General features: G+C 32.7%; 1 protein-coding gene and 1 pseudogene across 7 annotated transcripts in view; one reads left to right on the forward strand and one right to left on the reverse strand.

Moving 5' to 3' along the window:
* The window catches only part of LOC148621433 (ras-specific guanine nucleotide-releasing factor 2-like), a 139298-nt gene that overhangs the window by 83136 nt on the left and 39864 nt on the right, over window positions 1–16298 (forward strand). For all 7 annotated transcript variants that reach the window (XM_088575813.1, XM_088575812.1, XM_088575816.1 and 4 more), the window contains one exon: window positions 13312–13484. In XM_088575813.1, the coding sequence (XP_088431939.1) occupies window positions 13312–13484 (173 nt within the window). The remainder of the gene's footprint in view (window positions 1–13311; window positions 13485–16298) is intronic.
* On the reverse strand, window positions 1777–3737 carry LOC148621435 (uncharacterized; annotated as a pseudogene).

A 16298-nucleotide genomic window follows, 5' to 3' on the forward strand; every position in this document is an offset into this window, starting at 1 on the left:
ACAAAGATCAGACATGGAAAACAGACAAATGCAAACAAAGAACATAAAATAACCAATATAATATATACAAAGAATAATACATACAAAGTAACAAAAGTAAATGTGCAACTTGGACTTCACTAAAAACTGTGAGCATGGACCAGGTGCACCGGTAGGGTCAGCATCCTCTGCTTTTCTAGAAACACCAGCCCAGTTGTTCATGAAAAATTAAGTCCGGGGTATATGAAAGAGAAAAGGAAAACTAAGACACGTTGAACAAATCAGTTTTCATAGTGCAGATGGATACACCGTAAAATGCACAATTTCATGATGATGACCATAAAACTTCTGTAGTGAAGACTTCAATCTCGTAGCAATATAACCCTGTTCCAGAAGCCTTATTGTAAGAAGTTTAGTGTGATAGAGAAAGTCTGTAAAGTCACGGCAAGATCTGGCATAACGTATTTGTAATATGAAAACTTCATACACAGTTGCTGAAGGGATATTGCCACAGATGAAGGGAAAGTTAACATTATGGAATGAGAAGTCATTGCATTTGATGTATAGTTTGGTCAGTTGTTTTCGTTTACCATCCATCTCTAAGTGAAGGTCAAGATATAAGGCTGACTTCACAGAGTCTGTAGTATCCAAGTTCCATGGGGTAGATGCGATTTATCATTTTTTTTTTCATCTATATAGCAGAAACTGAGATTAAAGGATCTAGCTAAACCTTTTTATTTCTTTTTGAATCAGATCAGCTATAAAGTCAGCCTCATAAGAGTGAAGGAATAGGCCAGCAAGTAGACTTGCTGCAAGTCCCTCTCTTTATATTAAAGAATATATAAAAAAAGTTTATTGATTGCATGCATGTATCCCTCTAATAGTAAATCTACTAACTATTACAGAAATTAGTACTGGTGTTATCAGAGAGGTTAATTACATAGATTTTCTGTGTCATATAAATAATAAAGAGGGACTTGTAGCAAGTGTACTCTTTCACAGAAATTAGTACTGGTGTTATCACAGAGGTTAATTACATAGATTTTCTGTGTCATATAAATAATAAAGAGGGACTTGTAGCAAGTCTAGTCAGCAGGTAGAGGAACACAATTTGTCTCATAGGAATGCCAAACATTTGTTGAAAAACATATCCACCACTCTGGACAAATATATTGTTGATAAAAAATTCCAGCATATTTTGAAAACTTCTTCAATATATTCGGAAGATGAATTGGACTTATTTTTTTTTAAGTATGAGGAATCTCTGCCAAGAACTACATATTTGTATCTAGGTGTATTGTCTTTTTTTTTTAATAACATTGATGTATAATGTTTTTTGAGCCAGGGTTTTAATTGAGTATGGAGAATAAAAGTATACAGAGTTGAAAACCCATAGATTTCAGTGCTAATGTAGTCTGATAATAATCTTGAATTGAAGATGTAGAACAATGTAGTTAAATGTATTTAAGTCAATGTTGTGTGGATAGAAACATTAAATCATATAGAATACACTGTGTCCAAACAAAAGTCCTTTATCCAAGTTCCTATGGAATCACAAACATAATCATATGCATGACTAAAGATTGTTGAAAATGTATCTCTATAAGAAAGTTGCATGGTTAAAATCACTGTGATATATGAAGTTGTCTAAAGTGATTCAAGTGGAAGTCTGTGTACAAAATGAGAAACAATTGTTCATGTGAATCACACATACATATATAATAATAAACAAGAAAATCGAAAGGTAAAGAACTAATACAGTACAATCCTTTGATATGAAAATCTAGAGTTGTTCCTGGCTTTGCTTTGTTTGAACATAATTGCTATTCACCCATTGTTCTTTGGATTTTTTTAATGCACTGAAGAGACAAGATGGTTGACTTATAAAGTTATCTAATGTCTTCTTAATAGAGGATAGAAAGTAGAACTTCTACACAAAAATGTCATTGAAAAAGTACTTGCATGAGCTGCTTGATTGTTAAGATTTACAAATAGAAAATGAGATGTTCAGAATCCTGATAAGTTGACATGGTACAGCTTAGCGTCTTTGGCTTCACTACCCAGTGGTGTAGAACAACCAATCCAGAGTGATCCAGTTGAAGTAAAAGCTAGTGAATAGGTATCCCAGCATCATTGGTGTCATACAGTGACAGTAGCTGTCCAGTGTTGTCCAGGATGTGTAGGTAATTAGTTTGTAAGTCCACAACTATCCATTGCTTCTTGGTGAGGTGGCTCTATCAACTGGGAAGAATGGTACGACTTTGTTAACACCAGAATGTCCATTGTAAATGTTTCTGATGTCACCTTCCTGAGATAACACCACTATTCTCCCTCTTTCATGATCAGAATCACAGTCAACTACCGGTACATTTATGTAGCCATTGCTGGAACTAGTGATGTCATAGGGATAATTAAACAGTGGTTTGTTGTGTTTATCTTTTTCATAGGTCTTCTCATGTCTTCCATCTTTGTCCATGACAAACACAGCCCTCCTGTCTGTTTCATAATTATATCCTCTAATGATGACTTTCTCCTCCCTTGTAATGTGAACAGATGTAGCCGCTAATGGTGTCACATCATACCTAGTGTCACTGATCTGACCAGTTTTACAGCTGATCTGTTGTAGTCTGGATTCATCAGTAGATATGAGGAGGTCATTTGATGTAGTGCTAGCTATTCTATAGTTAAGAGTGTTTTTGATAGATATTACTTTCAGTTTGTCCTTGTCTAGTTGGACACTATGTACTAATTCATCTATATCACTACCTATCCATAAGGAATCATCTCTACATGGACATACATATCGTGCTATAGATAGATGTTAGATATTTTTCAATGATTTGTAGGTTAATACCAGGACTTGCTGATGATTTATTTGACTTGCTTTAAAGTTCACCAACATGAGATGAAGTAATGTCTCCTGGTATAAATGTTGGTATGGATATGAATATTAATGGAGTAAGTGGTACATTATTGTCCTGGGATGACAACTTCAAAGTACCAGTAAAAAATTTTTTAGAATCAACAGTTCTTCTAGTATCTTATCTTTTGTTTTGACTTCTTGCTCTGTCCTTTGTATGGTCTGAATACCAGAGTCTATGGCAGTGATCACCTCTTTATCATTCTGCTTAAGATCACTTAAAAGTTTGTTAATATGAAAATCAACAGCCACTTTCAAAGTTTTTCTGTGGTGTTCAATTTTCTTTTCTTCTTCCACTATTTTAACCTTGTGCATTGAATTGATTTGCTCTATGTTACCTAAAACTGCCTTTAGTGCGCTCAAATATTTCTCTGTAATTTTTTTCTTTTTTTTAATTTGTTCAAGCTTTTCCCGATGTCCGTTTATTTCTATGAGGTCATGTTTCTTATGACCTTTAGCCACACAGGTTGGACAAACAAGGAAGTCACATGACTTACAGAGAAGACAACAGAAAGCTGAATGATCATCACACTTAAAGTTTGTAAAATCTATTTCACTTTCAGTTCCAATGTCTTTGATGTTCACAACTTTATGTCTCTCTGCATTCTTAATTTTCACATGATTTTTGTCTCTGCATTTTTGACACATTAACAAATTGCTATCCATGCACTGAAATTGAATGTTAGGACTTGACTCACAAAGATGAAAAGATGATGGAAGCTGTCCTCTCTTTATAGACTGGGATGAAGCCATATTGTTCAAGTCAGGTCTGTTAAACTGTAAATATTCCTAGATAACTTCATTTTTGTCCATGTGATACCCCAGAATGAGAATATACTTGTAGACTGTTTAATACTGTCAATGATCCATAAACCAAAAAAAAACTGTTTATCAGTAGAGTCAATAAAATTGTTGATTTCACTAGATTTCATATATGTGTAATATATGTATGTATGTATACTGACTATTTGTGTGACCTTTAGTGAAATATTTATTGCACAGGAGCTTCTACAAACTGTTTTAGGAGAGGGACAAATTTTGATTAGTTTGGGAATATTCTGCTTTGATTCTTAAGTAGCTGTCTTTGTAAGAATCATGCAAAACATGAAAAATGTGATACACCCCAAAAAAGGCTACATTTTTTTATTTTTGTAATTAAGTTGTTTTATGGGTCTATGTTATGAAATGTGTAATTATTCATAATCAATCATAGATAATCAACATTGAAAATCCAATAGATTCTATTGTATTTGGGTGTCCATTACAGAGTTATCTCCCTTACTTTTGAATTCTACAGTGCATTCTATACAATTTTTATCTCCTATGAGCATGAGTTATATGAAAAACCAAATGTAAATTTCTGTTTACTAAAGCATCAAAAATAAAAATATGTAGGCTTTCCAACCATGTATCACATTTTGCATGATTCTTAGCTGGAGTGCTACTTAAAAACAACAACAATTAAACATATCTACATAGAAAGTATTGAAAGGAAAAGTAAAACTGGTAATAACCTGTTTTTTTTTGTAGAAAACTAAATTTCCTATTCAGTAACTTTTTACTTGTCCAACTATTACATCATCTGTTATTGAACTACAACTGTTTATTTTTTTATCTGTTTTTTTTAGCTATTGATCCACATTTAATTCTAAGTGAATGAGATGATCACAGTTATCTTTCTTTGTCTATATGTCTAATCCAAAGTTTCAAACACTTGAGAATTACAAGTTAGTCTAAGTATATGTATATATGATTTTCATTTTTTAATAGATCCCCTTTAAATAATTTTATTTATTGTATTCAACTAATATTACTCTTTTTTAAATAAAGGTATTTGATATCCACTTTAGGTCAGATTTTACCAACCCCTCACAACTACATGTATGACAATGGCCATTACTGCAATATATAGGAGTGTTGAAGGCATTCAAGCAATACACTGTACAAATAACTAAAAGAAAAAAAAAACTTTTGCCCTCACATGGGCCTGTATGAAGTTAATTGTCCTATTTTATATATTTTAAAATATGGTCAAAAAAATTTTGGAATGACTATCTATTATGCTTCCGTCACTGTATGTTTCTTTTTTCTGGGTCATTCATTGACTCAGAAATTGTTAAATTGTCTCACTAAGTGTGTGGTATGATTGGAATAACCTTGTCCATAAGTTGGTAATTCTGACTGTCATTCCATCCATCTGAATTTCGTGGCAATTATCTTGGCTCTCAATGGATGGATTTATTTCAAATTTCTGACTTGGCCGTTACTTGGCGTCTTTCGTCATTGTTGTCTTTGTTGTCCATTGTCATTAACAATTTTTCAAAACTCTTCTCCTCTGAAATAACTTGGCAAATTTAAACCAAACTTGGTATGAATGTTTCTTAGGGTATTTTGCATAGAACTGATTGGGGGGAATTTTTATCTTTCAAAAAACAGGCTACTGTTACTAAAAATAGAACATAGGTGTCAGACAGAAGATTTTCGCATATATATATATCCGAAATTGCTAGGTTTACCAAAAATTTGACAGGATTAAAGTGTTAAGCATGACGAGATCTATTAGTGGTCACATTTTTGTGTAAACCTGTTAAGCCAAATCTGTTGGAGTTATTGCCCTATTTTGATTTTTTTTGCTATTTTTAATGTTATTTCTTCAAAAATCTTCACCTCAGACACTACCAGACCAATTAGAACCAAACAAGGTTTGAATGTTCCTTAGGGTGTTCTGCATAGGACTGTGGTTGGGATTTTTGATCCATCGAAAAACATGGCCACCGTTACTAAAAATAGAATATATAAAATCTGTCACTAAAAATAGATTATAGTTGTCCAACTGTAGAATTATGCTAATACCGGTAATTGAAAAACAGTTGGGTTAATCTAAAATCTGGTAGGAGGTTAAATTGTTCAGCATGATGGAATGGACCTATGTCGAATTTTCAGACAGATTCATTGACGAATGAATGAGTTATGGGTCCTGAAATGTATTTTTTCCCCGAATTTTACATTTCAAACTTTGAAAATCTTGTCCTTTAAAACCACTGGATGGATTGAAATGAACTTTGCATGAATATTATGTAGAACATGTTAAACAATCTGTGTGTGGGGATTTCTGATCTTGTGAAAAATACGGCCACAGTTACTATAAATTGACCATAGAGGTCAAATTCAAGAATTATGCAAATAACTCAAAAACACTTTGGTTTAGCTAAAATCTGGTAGGAGGTAAAATTGTTCAGCATGATGATATGGACCTATGCCAAAATTTTCAGAAAGACCCATTGACGAATGTATGAGTTATGGGTTCTTAAATGGATTTTTCCTCAAATTTTACATTTCCAACTTTGAAAATCTTCTCCTCTGAAACTACTGGATGGATTAACACATAAATTTGCATGAATATTATGTAGAATATGTTAAGCAATATATGAGTGGGAATTGTCGATCTTTAAAAAACATGGCATGCATTTTTAAAAATAGACCATAGGGATCAAAGTGAAGAATTATGCAAATTACTCAGAAACAGTTGGGTTTGTCTTAAATCTGGCAGGAATTGACATTGTTCAGAATGATGGGATTACCTACATGTACGTGAATGCCGAAATTTTCAGAAAGATCCGTTAACAAATGAATAAGTTATGGGTCCTGAAATGGATTTTTTTAAGATCTCCTCTTAGATAACTTGTAGGATGGATTGTAACCAAACATTGCATAAATGTTTGTTAGGATATCCTTAACAACTTTTTGTCTGTTGAAAACATGGCCACCACTGAAAAATTTGTTGAAATAACTTGAAAACCATAGAGTTTAGCCCAATTTTCTAGGGGGAAAATTGTTCAGCATGGTGAGACCGACCTCTGATTTGTGGTTTTTACGGTCTTGACTATCCTTGTAAATCTCACAGACCACCCCTTGTGGGGCTTGTGTTAGTAGATGTCTGTTAGTAGTGGGAGGTAGTGAAGTTCAGCCTACGGGATACCTGACCGAAGAAATCAGTCAAAGTATGTCCTACTAGCAGGTGGACTGCTCTGTTGACACTCTGGCCTACTCCCAGACCCCATGTTGGTCCAAGAGCGTTTCCCTTCTATAACTGTTTGGGAGTATTTCAATGTGAAGAGTGGAGCCCAACCTAGTTTCATAAAGATCTGTTGCTCAATGTTGGAGTTGATGCCCTTGAAGAGAAAAAATGACAATTAGAGATTTATTTTATAATACGAAAACCATGTGGACAAATAAGATGCTCTGTATTGATTAAATAATTCTTGTGACAATAGTATAGTAAGGTCAAGAGTCCAGCTTTAGAAAGCTTTAAAGACTATTTTTGTCCAGTTGGGTGTTTATGGCTCTCTAGAGCCTCTAGTTTTGCTATTTTTTGTGTTATTACTTTAAAATAATTTCTTCTCAGAAATGACTGGACATAATGTAATGAAATTGATGTGATTGTTGCTTGAATATGAGCATTAGGAATTTTTATCCAAAAAAAAGAAAAAAACATGGTTGCTTTTACAAAAATAGAATGTTGCTTAGTGCACCAAGTGAGCGATTCTTTAGAGTCTCTAGGTTACAGACCACCAATTCAACCAATGAGCATTCGGAACGTACGCAAAAATAGTCCTACGCAGAAATTACCCCTGTTCCTCATAGTGCTGTGAAAAAAGTTCTCATCATATTTTAAAAATTTAAACAGTTTCTGAAAGGAAAAACATTTCTGTACATTTTATAGGTGCATTTTGCTTCTTGTGATGTGAAGCCTAATCTCGATAATGATTTTTAAATATACTGCTATCTTGTGAAAACACTGGGATTTCCCATGCTATTTATAGACCCTTCACTTCCGGAGTCCAGTACTGCACTGCAAGTCTGCTAACCCTACATGCCATTCTGAAGATTGTGAGCTGACATATGTAGAATCATGCTGATATATAGTCCTCTGCAGGTTAAAGTTAAGGTAAAGTCCAGAGAAGCCATTGAATATTGTGAAATTAGCATAGAAGCCTATGGGAAGTGGAATTAGTGGTTTTTAGCCTTAAGCTGAAGCCATGGCAAAATGAAAAGTTTCTTGAAATAGCTTTAAACTACTTGAAGATCTTGTTAACTTTGCCATGAGAGGAATACACTACAAAAATCCTTCAAAATATGCATTTTTTTAAGTTATAGGTCCAAATTATGAAAAATTGGTCTTTTTGGCTGATTTTTATGTCCTATCTTGTAAAAAGTGTAGAAAATTTAGTAAAAATATCAAATATTAAATTTTGAGGGCTATATTTACCTAAATATGGTGGTAATAAGCACTTGAAATCAAGTTTTGTGTAGATTTGAGCAAAAATTAGGTTAGAAATGAGGAAAAACTCACTTTCATTACTGCGGTTAAGGCCATATAAGCATTCCCCTATGGCAACATGGAAAATCCATTATTGAGTACTTTTTTTGCTTTAGGTGCCCTTTACTGGTCATGTTTTAATGTGAAAACACTGTATTTACAAATTTAAAGCCAAATATATCACCTTTTGTGAAAATTTAAAGATTTAGGATTTTTGACATGTGATCAAGAAAAAGGGGGAGGCATGTCAGAAATAAATTTTTAAAAATAGACCAATTTCTCAGAAAATGATTACTTTTAAATCTATCTCTTTATTAATATTGTTAAAAAACAAGTTGTGATTGATTTTTTTTATTTGAAAAGTCTGAAAAAGTTCTTTGCAAATACTTAATGCATTTAAGTATGGTAGAATATTGTCACTTTTTTGCTCGCACAACTTGGTTACCCTATATTTAAAAATCAAATATTTAAAAAAGTGCTTGTCACATTTCACTGAAACTTTGCAAATGCATTCAGTATGTGTGTAGGAAGATACCTGTATAGTTATTTATTTTTTTCTAAGACAAAAAGTGACCCTTTAGGTTACAGACCACCAATTCAACCAATGAGCATTCGGAACGTACGCAAAAATAGTCCTACACAGAAATTACCCCTGTTCCTCATAGTGCTGTGAAAAAAGTTCTCATCTTATTTAAAAAATTTAAACAGTTTCTGAAAGGAAAAACATTTCTGTACATTTTATAGGTGCATTTTGCTTCTTGTGATGTGAAGCCTAATCTCGATAATGATTTTTAAATATACTGCTATCTTGTGAAAACACTGGGATTTCCCATGCTATTTATAGACCCTTCACTTCCGGTGACCAGTACTGCACTGCAAGTCTGCTAACCCCACATGCCATTCTGAGGATTGTGAGCTGACATATGTAGAATCATGCTGATATATAGTCCTCTGCAGGTTAAAGTTAAGGTAAAGTCCAGAGAAGCCATTGAATATTGTGAAATTAGCATAGAAGCCTATGGGAAGTGGAATTAGTGGTTTTTAGCCTCTAGTTTAAATGAAAAATTAACAGAACTTGATGATGACTCCTACATGGATTGTTTGATTGAGTTACCAACAAGTCATTGATTTTAGCAAAGGACTAGCTAAACATTTTGTACCTTTTAGATTGTCTCTATCTGTAACATGTTTGTCCTTTATGCCAGAAGACAAATAAGCATAGGGGAGATAACTCACAGGCTGTTAATATGCCAATTACCCACAAGTCCTTAACAGGTGGATTGATTGACTGAAGTGTCATATATATATTCATTTAATGCATACACTCTTTGCCAAATCCATCCAGTAAAGAAGAAATATGATAATTGGATGAATTACTGAAAAGACCTCCCCCTGAGGAGGAAGACTTTAACAAAAGGTGGACGACTAAATCATTTGATCTATGCATTACTTAATATCTGGCTATAAGCAGGGTAGGAAACTCACTCAAATTCTAGCCAGTCCTGAATACAATTTTTCAATAAATTTACTATATGAATTTTTGCTAAAATTGGCTAGTCCTGCCCAAAAATAGCCAGTCACGGGCTGGCGGGCAGGCTACTATTTCTAACTCTGCTATAAGCAATTACATTAAAACTTCTCTTTTATTTTAAAATATTTAATTTATATTTCAGCCAGAAAAACTTTCAACCCATGACACTAGCAGTGAAAACAGTTATAGTAGCTGCTTCATTCTACATCATGAATACCAGTACTTTCGTGCATATTATAACTATAACTGTATTCAACTGATGTTTTTCTAAATTTGCATGGTGTTGATATTTAAAATGTACACAGCTTGTATGGATTTTATTTGACTTTTAACCATGAATACTTGTATGTTGATCTTATCCATTTTAGCAGAATATTATAATGTGAATGTTATATACTTTCACCTGAATCATGACCTGAATAATACATGTATTTGTTAAATGAAAGCACTTTTTTAACTTAACATATCACATCGATATAAGAGTAATAATAACTTTATTCTGACTCAAATGTGACAGCTTCACTAAACGTCTGAAGTGTAAAACGTAATTTCACAAAAAGTCTGAAGTGTAAAGTTGATTGAAGGTAATGATGTCACAATAGAAAATTAGCCCTCTGAGATCATAACTTATGATCAATTTGAGTCTTACAGGTACTGCTTTTTATATTGATACCTAAAAAAAAAAATTGATGTTTTATTGGCAAATTGGTATCATGCTGAGTCTTAAAGTGTTTAGGAATTAAGGAGCAAAATTAAATAAATGTTCTGTCAATAGACAATAACTTGACTATAAGTGAATGAATTTCTTTGATATTGTACTACAAGATTGCAGGGATTGATTTTGATTGATATAACTTGAAATGATAATGAATACAATGTAATTAGCTAAAAATGGGGCCAGAAACAAGCATATCATGACTGTAGATAATATTTTAACTATAATTAAATTGATCTCTTTGCAATTGTACTCCCATAGGAAGGCTGGGATTGATTCTTGGGGGTTGTGCTTATTGAGGAATAATGGTCAAAAAAGGGACCACTTTCTGGTTAATTTTTTTCTGTGTCAATTATTTTATCATAATCAAAATTCAGAGGTACATCAAGCTTGAAATCTGTGTCCATACTTGCCCCAATTGTTCAGGGTTTGACCCTGCAGTCATATCATGATACACCCTGTAAAGCATTTTATTTACAATTGACTGCTGACCTATCCTGAGTCCTGTTTGTATATTTTCTGTTGAGGCTTCATGCCTTTAGTAATGATTGATTATAAAGTAAGGCAAAAAAAAATAATATGTCTCCCTGCTATCCTTTTGTGCATATTCTAAACATTTTATGGTAATTTTGACTCAAGCATTGTGAAAGTCGAAATTGTTTTACCCATTTACTCAATGTAAAATGTTTTTTTAAGAAAAAATAATTTCCCTACCTACCTAACCTATTTTTTCATGCTGGTAGCAGGAAACAAAACTATTATTTTTTTGGCCTAATAGTCTTGTATGTACTCTCTTACTGGATGAAAGGATTTAGGGTGCAGGCACTATACATCTGAATCCTTATCCTTTAACAGGATGTCTTTAGTTTTGTTGGCTCATTGTGTTTGGTTTTTATAGAATTTCCCATGTTAAATAGATCCATACCTGTAACTGGTAATAACATTTTGATATCATGTACAAAATAATGATTAGTCAAAATCGAATATGACCTAAGTACAAGTCCAAAATGTCAAAATCCTAATGATGATACAATGTATTTCAATGGTATTGTTGGAAACGATTTGTATCTGTCAGAAATTTTAGGGGTATATAGGAATCACCCTGTCTGTCTGTCCGTTTGTTCATCTATCCACAATCCTTGTAATAGCAACTCCTCTTTAAATGCTCAAGGGATTTTGATGAAGTTTTATAGGAAGGTTGGGTATCATATGTAGATGTGTGTGAAGGAACATGATTTTTGTTGGAGGACTCCAAAGGGAGATAATCTAAATTATTGGTTTTACATGTTACAACCTTGTAAGTGCAACTCCCCTTAAATGGTTCTATGGATTTTTATGGAATTTCATAGGAAGGATGGATATTATATGTAAATGTGCATGAAGGAACAAAATCACTGTTGGATGACTCCAAAGGGAGATAAATTAGAAATAAATGTTTTACATTTGAGTTCATTTGAAGCAGGGTTATTCTCATTGTGAGTTTGCTTATAATATTTCTAGTTTTATCTCAAAGTGCAGTCTGCATTTAGGTTCAAGCATGCAAAATTAATGTGCATTATGGCTTGTGTTAATGTGTAGATTCTAGCCCCAGCATAACTTTTATGATGAAAGGATTTTCCTCTGTTTGTAAGGAAATAATACTTCCAAACATATATAGGAAAATACTGTGGTTCTTAACTTTAATCTCTGTTGGCATAAATCTTGTTTAAATTGACAAAAAACCTTCAAATTCATCCAGTCCTGACCAAACCTCAAAAGCTGTAGATTAAAACCACAAGAAATTGTATACATAATAGAGGGAAAATATTTTTTTGGCATTATTGGTTATTACCATAGAATTGGTTATCTTCTATCTACTTGGTTTAACTAGTAAATAAAAAGTTGTCAAATACATGTATTTAAGACTTATCTTTAAACATAAGTCTTCCCATGTTTTGTACAATGTTTTTCTATTTCATGTCAGTTTGATTTTTTTCCCCAAAATATTATACATAAGTTTTGTGAGTAACCTCCCCTTTTCAATGCAAATTCTTAATGGTAACTTCAATGCCTACTTCTGACGTTTGCTAACATTGAATTTTTGTGGATTTTTTCTTTGGATATTAAGGATATAGTTGAGCATAATAAGTATGAATTATCTTCTGTTGCTTTTAATTTGAAGTCAGAGTCATTTTTATGTAAGTTTGGATGTGTCTGCTGCCATTGAAGGATATCTACTGCTTTGTTGTCTTTCTCATTGGATAATGTAAAGCTAAAAAAAAATCCAATTATATTGTGTACAGGTTAATTCTTCCTAAAGCCCAATAAAAACATTTCCTTGAAAAAAAAATTCCAATATTATTTTCCTCAAATGTTCACTGATACTATATATAAAATAAACTGTCTCTGAATCTTTGCTGATTGATTCGTAAATATAGCGGTAAAAATTGATAGTATAATCAATATGTGAACTGTATTTAGCCTCAAATCTCTGGTACACAATGTTATATTGTCAATCGCTGGTTTTTAATTTGCTATAAACTAATGAGCTTGTATTGTGGATCAATAAGAAACCAATATTGATTGGCAAACATATTGGCTTTACTCTGATCATATTCCTGTTATTGAGATGAACAAAACACATGTTTAATATGTGTATAATAATTATAATATTAATGATAAAATCCAATCTGGTCAATAAAGGTTTCTTTTTTTGCCACCAGATGGCAGAATTTCACTCCATTTTTTCTACTGTAAATGCACATGCTCAGAATAAGTTTAATATCTTTTGACTTCTATTTCCGTCATTTAAGGGGTCTATATTTATATGTGACCTCATTAACTTGTGTTTTCATTCATTGTTTTAGGACCATTGCTGCAGATTCTGCATGAGAAAGGAAAATCCAGCAGAGGACGTCTTGGATCGTTAAGCACCTCTTTTAAGGATTCCAAAAAGGAGGTCGTGAGGCAGGTCTTCCTCTTCACAAATCATATGCTTTTGACGACACGCGCCTCAAATGGAAGGCTCCACCTTGCTAAAGTAAGATCTTTCTATCTGATTTGTTTCCAATATTGTCTCCTACTAAATCAATACAACACAGTATGTGTAGAATTGTACCATATGATACCATGGCCTATTCTATATGTCCTCCATTTTTAGGTATGGAAACAAGTTGGTGCCAATTACAGCATTTTTAATGTTGAAAATATGAGAATGTTTTGATTTTCACATCTGTTCAAAACAAAATCACATCTGGGGCATGGTATAATCCAAATATAGAGTGAAATGCATTAACATGGTATGGATTTATTTGCAAACAAGATTGACCTTGTAATAACAATATTGGATTGTGGATTACCAATGCTAGAATTGAGATTTCCTATTGTGGAATTGAAATGTATGTCTCTTCAAATCTTGCTTGTGTTTAAGCTTTATAATTAGGAATATATTTCTGTGATTTGTTTAGAGAATGTACTGATGTTTCACATAACCTGGTAGGCATGTTTATATTGGTGAAATTTCTATACTCTAGACTCAGCATTACACAATACAAATGATTTTTTTGGAATGAAACATATTATGTATTTCATTTTATGTGCCTTCTGTTCTTTGAGTAGACCTGAGTTCTTCTAATGCTTGCCAATGGTCGAACTCCATATTACCATGGCAACCTTACAAGTCCTTTTCAGGTTTTTTGTGCTTACTTGTATCAATACCTTATGCAACCACTTTTTGTTCCATATATAAGAAAAACTGAACAAACATTTAAGATTGTGTAATGGACATAACATGATCCTTTAGCATAGAGTTCTCATACTTCTTACTGACATAAATATAATGCAGTAATCCCTTTTCAAAATTCTCTTTAGTTCACTCGTGTAATATAGCCTTTACATTCAATTATTGAATTCCTTCAAAGTTTTTGATTCTTGATTTTTTTGGACTTTTTTTTTTTTTTGCTAAAACAAACCTTGTGGTTTATACTTGGTCCAATTATATACTATTTTCCATAATTCTAAGAGTATGCCCATTTTAGCCCAGTCAGTTGTATGTAACTGTTCAGATCTATCATATTCTCAATTTGGCCTCGTCATTTGTTATAAGTAATCAAAGGAACTAAGATTCTAGCGGAAATCAAAAGAATGTAATTCAGGGACAAAGACCAGACATGGAAAAACAAAAACAACAAAGAATGTAAAATAACCAAAAAAATACAATGTAACAAAAGTAAATGAGCAACTCGGACTCCGCTAAAAACTGTTGTATGGAACAAGTCAACAAGGCCTTAATAAATAATATTTGTTTGCCCTTTGCCAACTCTTATTGTTCACAGTGGGTTTATAGGTAAGTAGGAAGGGAGGAACTAATTTCATTTTACAATTTAGAATCTAAACTTTAGGTTTAGAACATTTATTACATATCAGTGTCCATTTTCTTTTAAAAAATTGAAAATAAAATCCTGGAAGTTTTCGGGTAAGGCTATTTTTCAGACACAGTCAAGTTGTGCTTTTTACTCTTTGACCTTTAAGATGCTCAATCTAGGGAAACTGAAGTCACTTGATCATATTTCTGTTTCCAAATTTACTCTATCGGCTATCTTTTTTTTTAAAGGTTAAGGTCTTAAAATACTCTATAGTGAGTAATTTTCGCAGAGTGCTAATTCTAGGTTATTTAAAGGGTCTATCCAAAACACTAAAAAATGTTCCATAATATTTACTTTGACCTAAAGTATTTAGCTTTCCTTAGCTTCTGCAAAAATAAAAATTGGCAAAATTTTCACTAATTCTTTTGCCTCAAAAAAGCCAAATTTTACACCTGCTATACAGTATAGATAAAAGAGGGTCTTGTGAATGGAGAACAACTCAAGATCAAAGGCAAGGTCTTGTTATTATTGCCCTTCTTCAAAGCTTATTTTCTATTTATTGTTATAAGTGTAAAGTTATTTAAATCCATTCCATTCCAGTAGTAATCCATATACTATCAATATCACAAGAAACCATTCAGATATTTTATTCTTCAACCTTCATTATCAATTAGAGGAAAGAAGGATTTTTCTAAATATCTAATTTGCTTGGCTTCATTCCAGTATTGACTTATTTTTTTTCTTGCAGAACCATAAGTATTCCAATTTTTTAGAATATCTAAGTTTTTGCACAAAACAGTGAAATATTTTAACTAGCATCTGTAAATGTACTTTTTATTGGGTATCAGTCATTCCCCTTAACAGTAAACCACATTTTTTTTCTCGTTACTAGAGTTGTGTCTATGAGAAGCCTTATATGAGTACCTCCTAATGTTTGTTTTGCCCATTTACTGAGTTAAATGAGTGTAGGGCAATACCTCCTAATGTTTGTTTTGCCCATTTAGTGAGTTGTACGAGTGTAGGGCAATACCTCCTAATGTTTGTGTTGCTAATTTAGTGTATTATATGATGTTCTTTCAGTCATTTCATTATCTAGACTAGTTTTAGTGTTTCCTATGGGGTTTGAGTATAAATGTTTTAAACTGACTGAGTTCTCTCTAATTATATTCTTTTGATAAATTTCACAGGCCTATGATTAAGAAGTAGTTGTTATTGAAGTGTTTTCATGACTTGGTGGTCTGAGGGGTAGTGTACTCACCTTATGTGACAGAGGTCGTGGGTCCAATCCAAGGCAAAGTCACACCAAGGACTTTTAAATTGATAGTCACTGCTTCTCCTTTAAGTGCAATTAAGGGAACCAAGGTTCTAGCTGAAATCTAAAGAATGTAATCCAGGTACAAAGACCAGACATGGAAAACAGACAATCACAACAAAGAACATTAAGTAACTAAAATGATACATACAAAGTAACATAAGTAAACGAGCAACTT

This window comes from Perna viridis, chromosome 3, assembly GCF_037379345.1.
Source record: "Perna viridis isolate PV_CMFRI_1.1 ecotype Kerala chromosome 3, ASM3737934v1, whole genome shotgun sequence".
Classification (NCBI taxonomy): domain Eukaryota; kingdom Metazoa; phylum Mollusca; class Bivalvia; order Mytilida; family Mytilidae; genus Perna; species Perna viridis.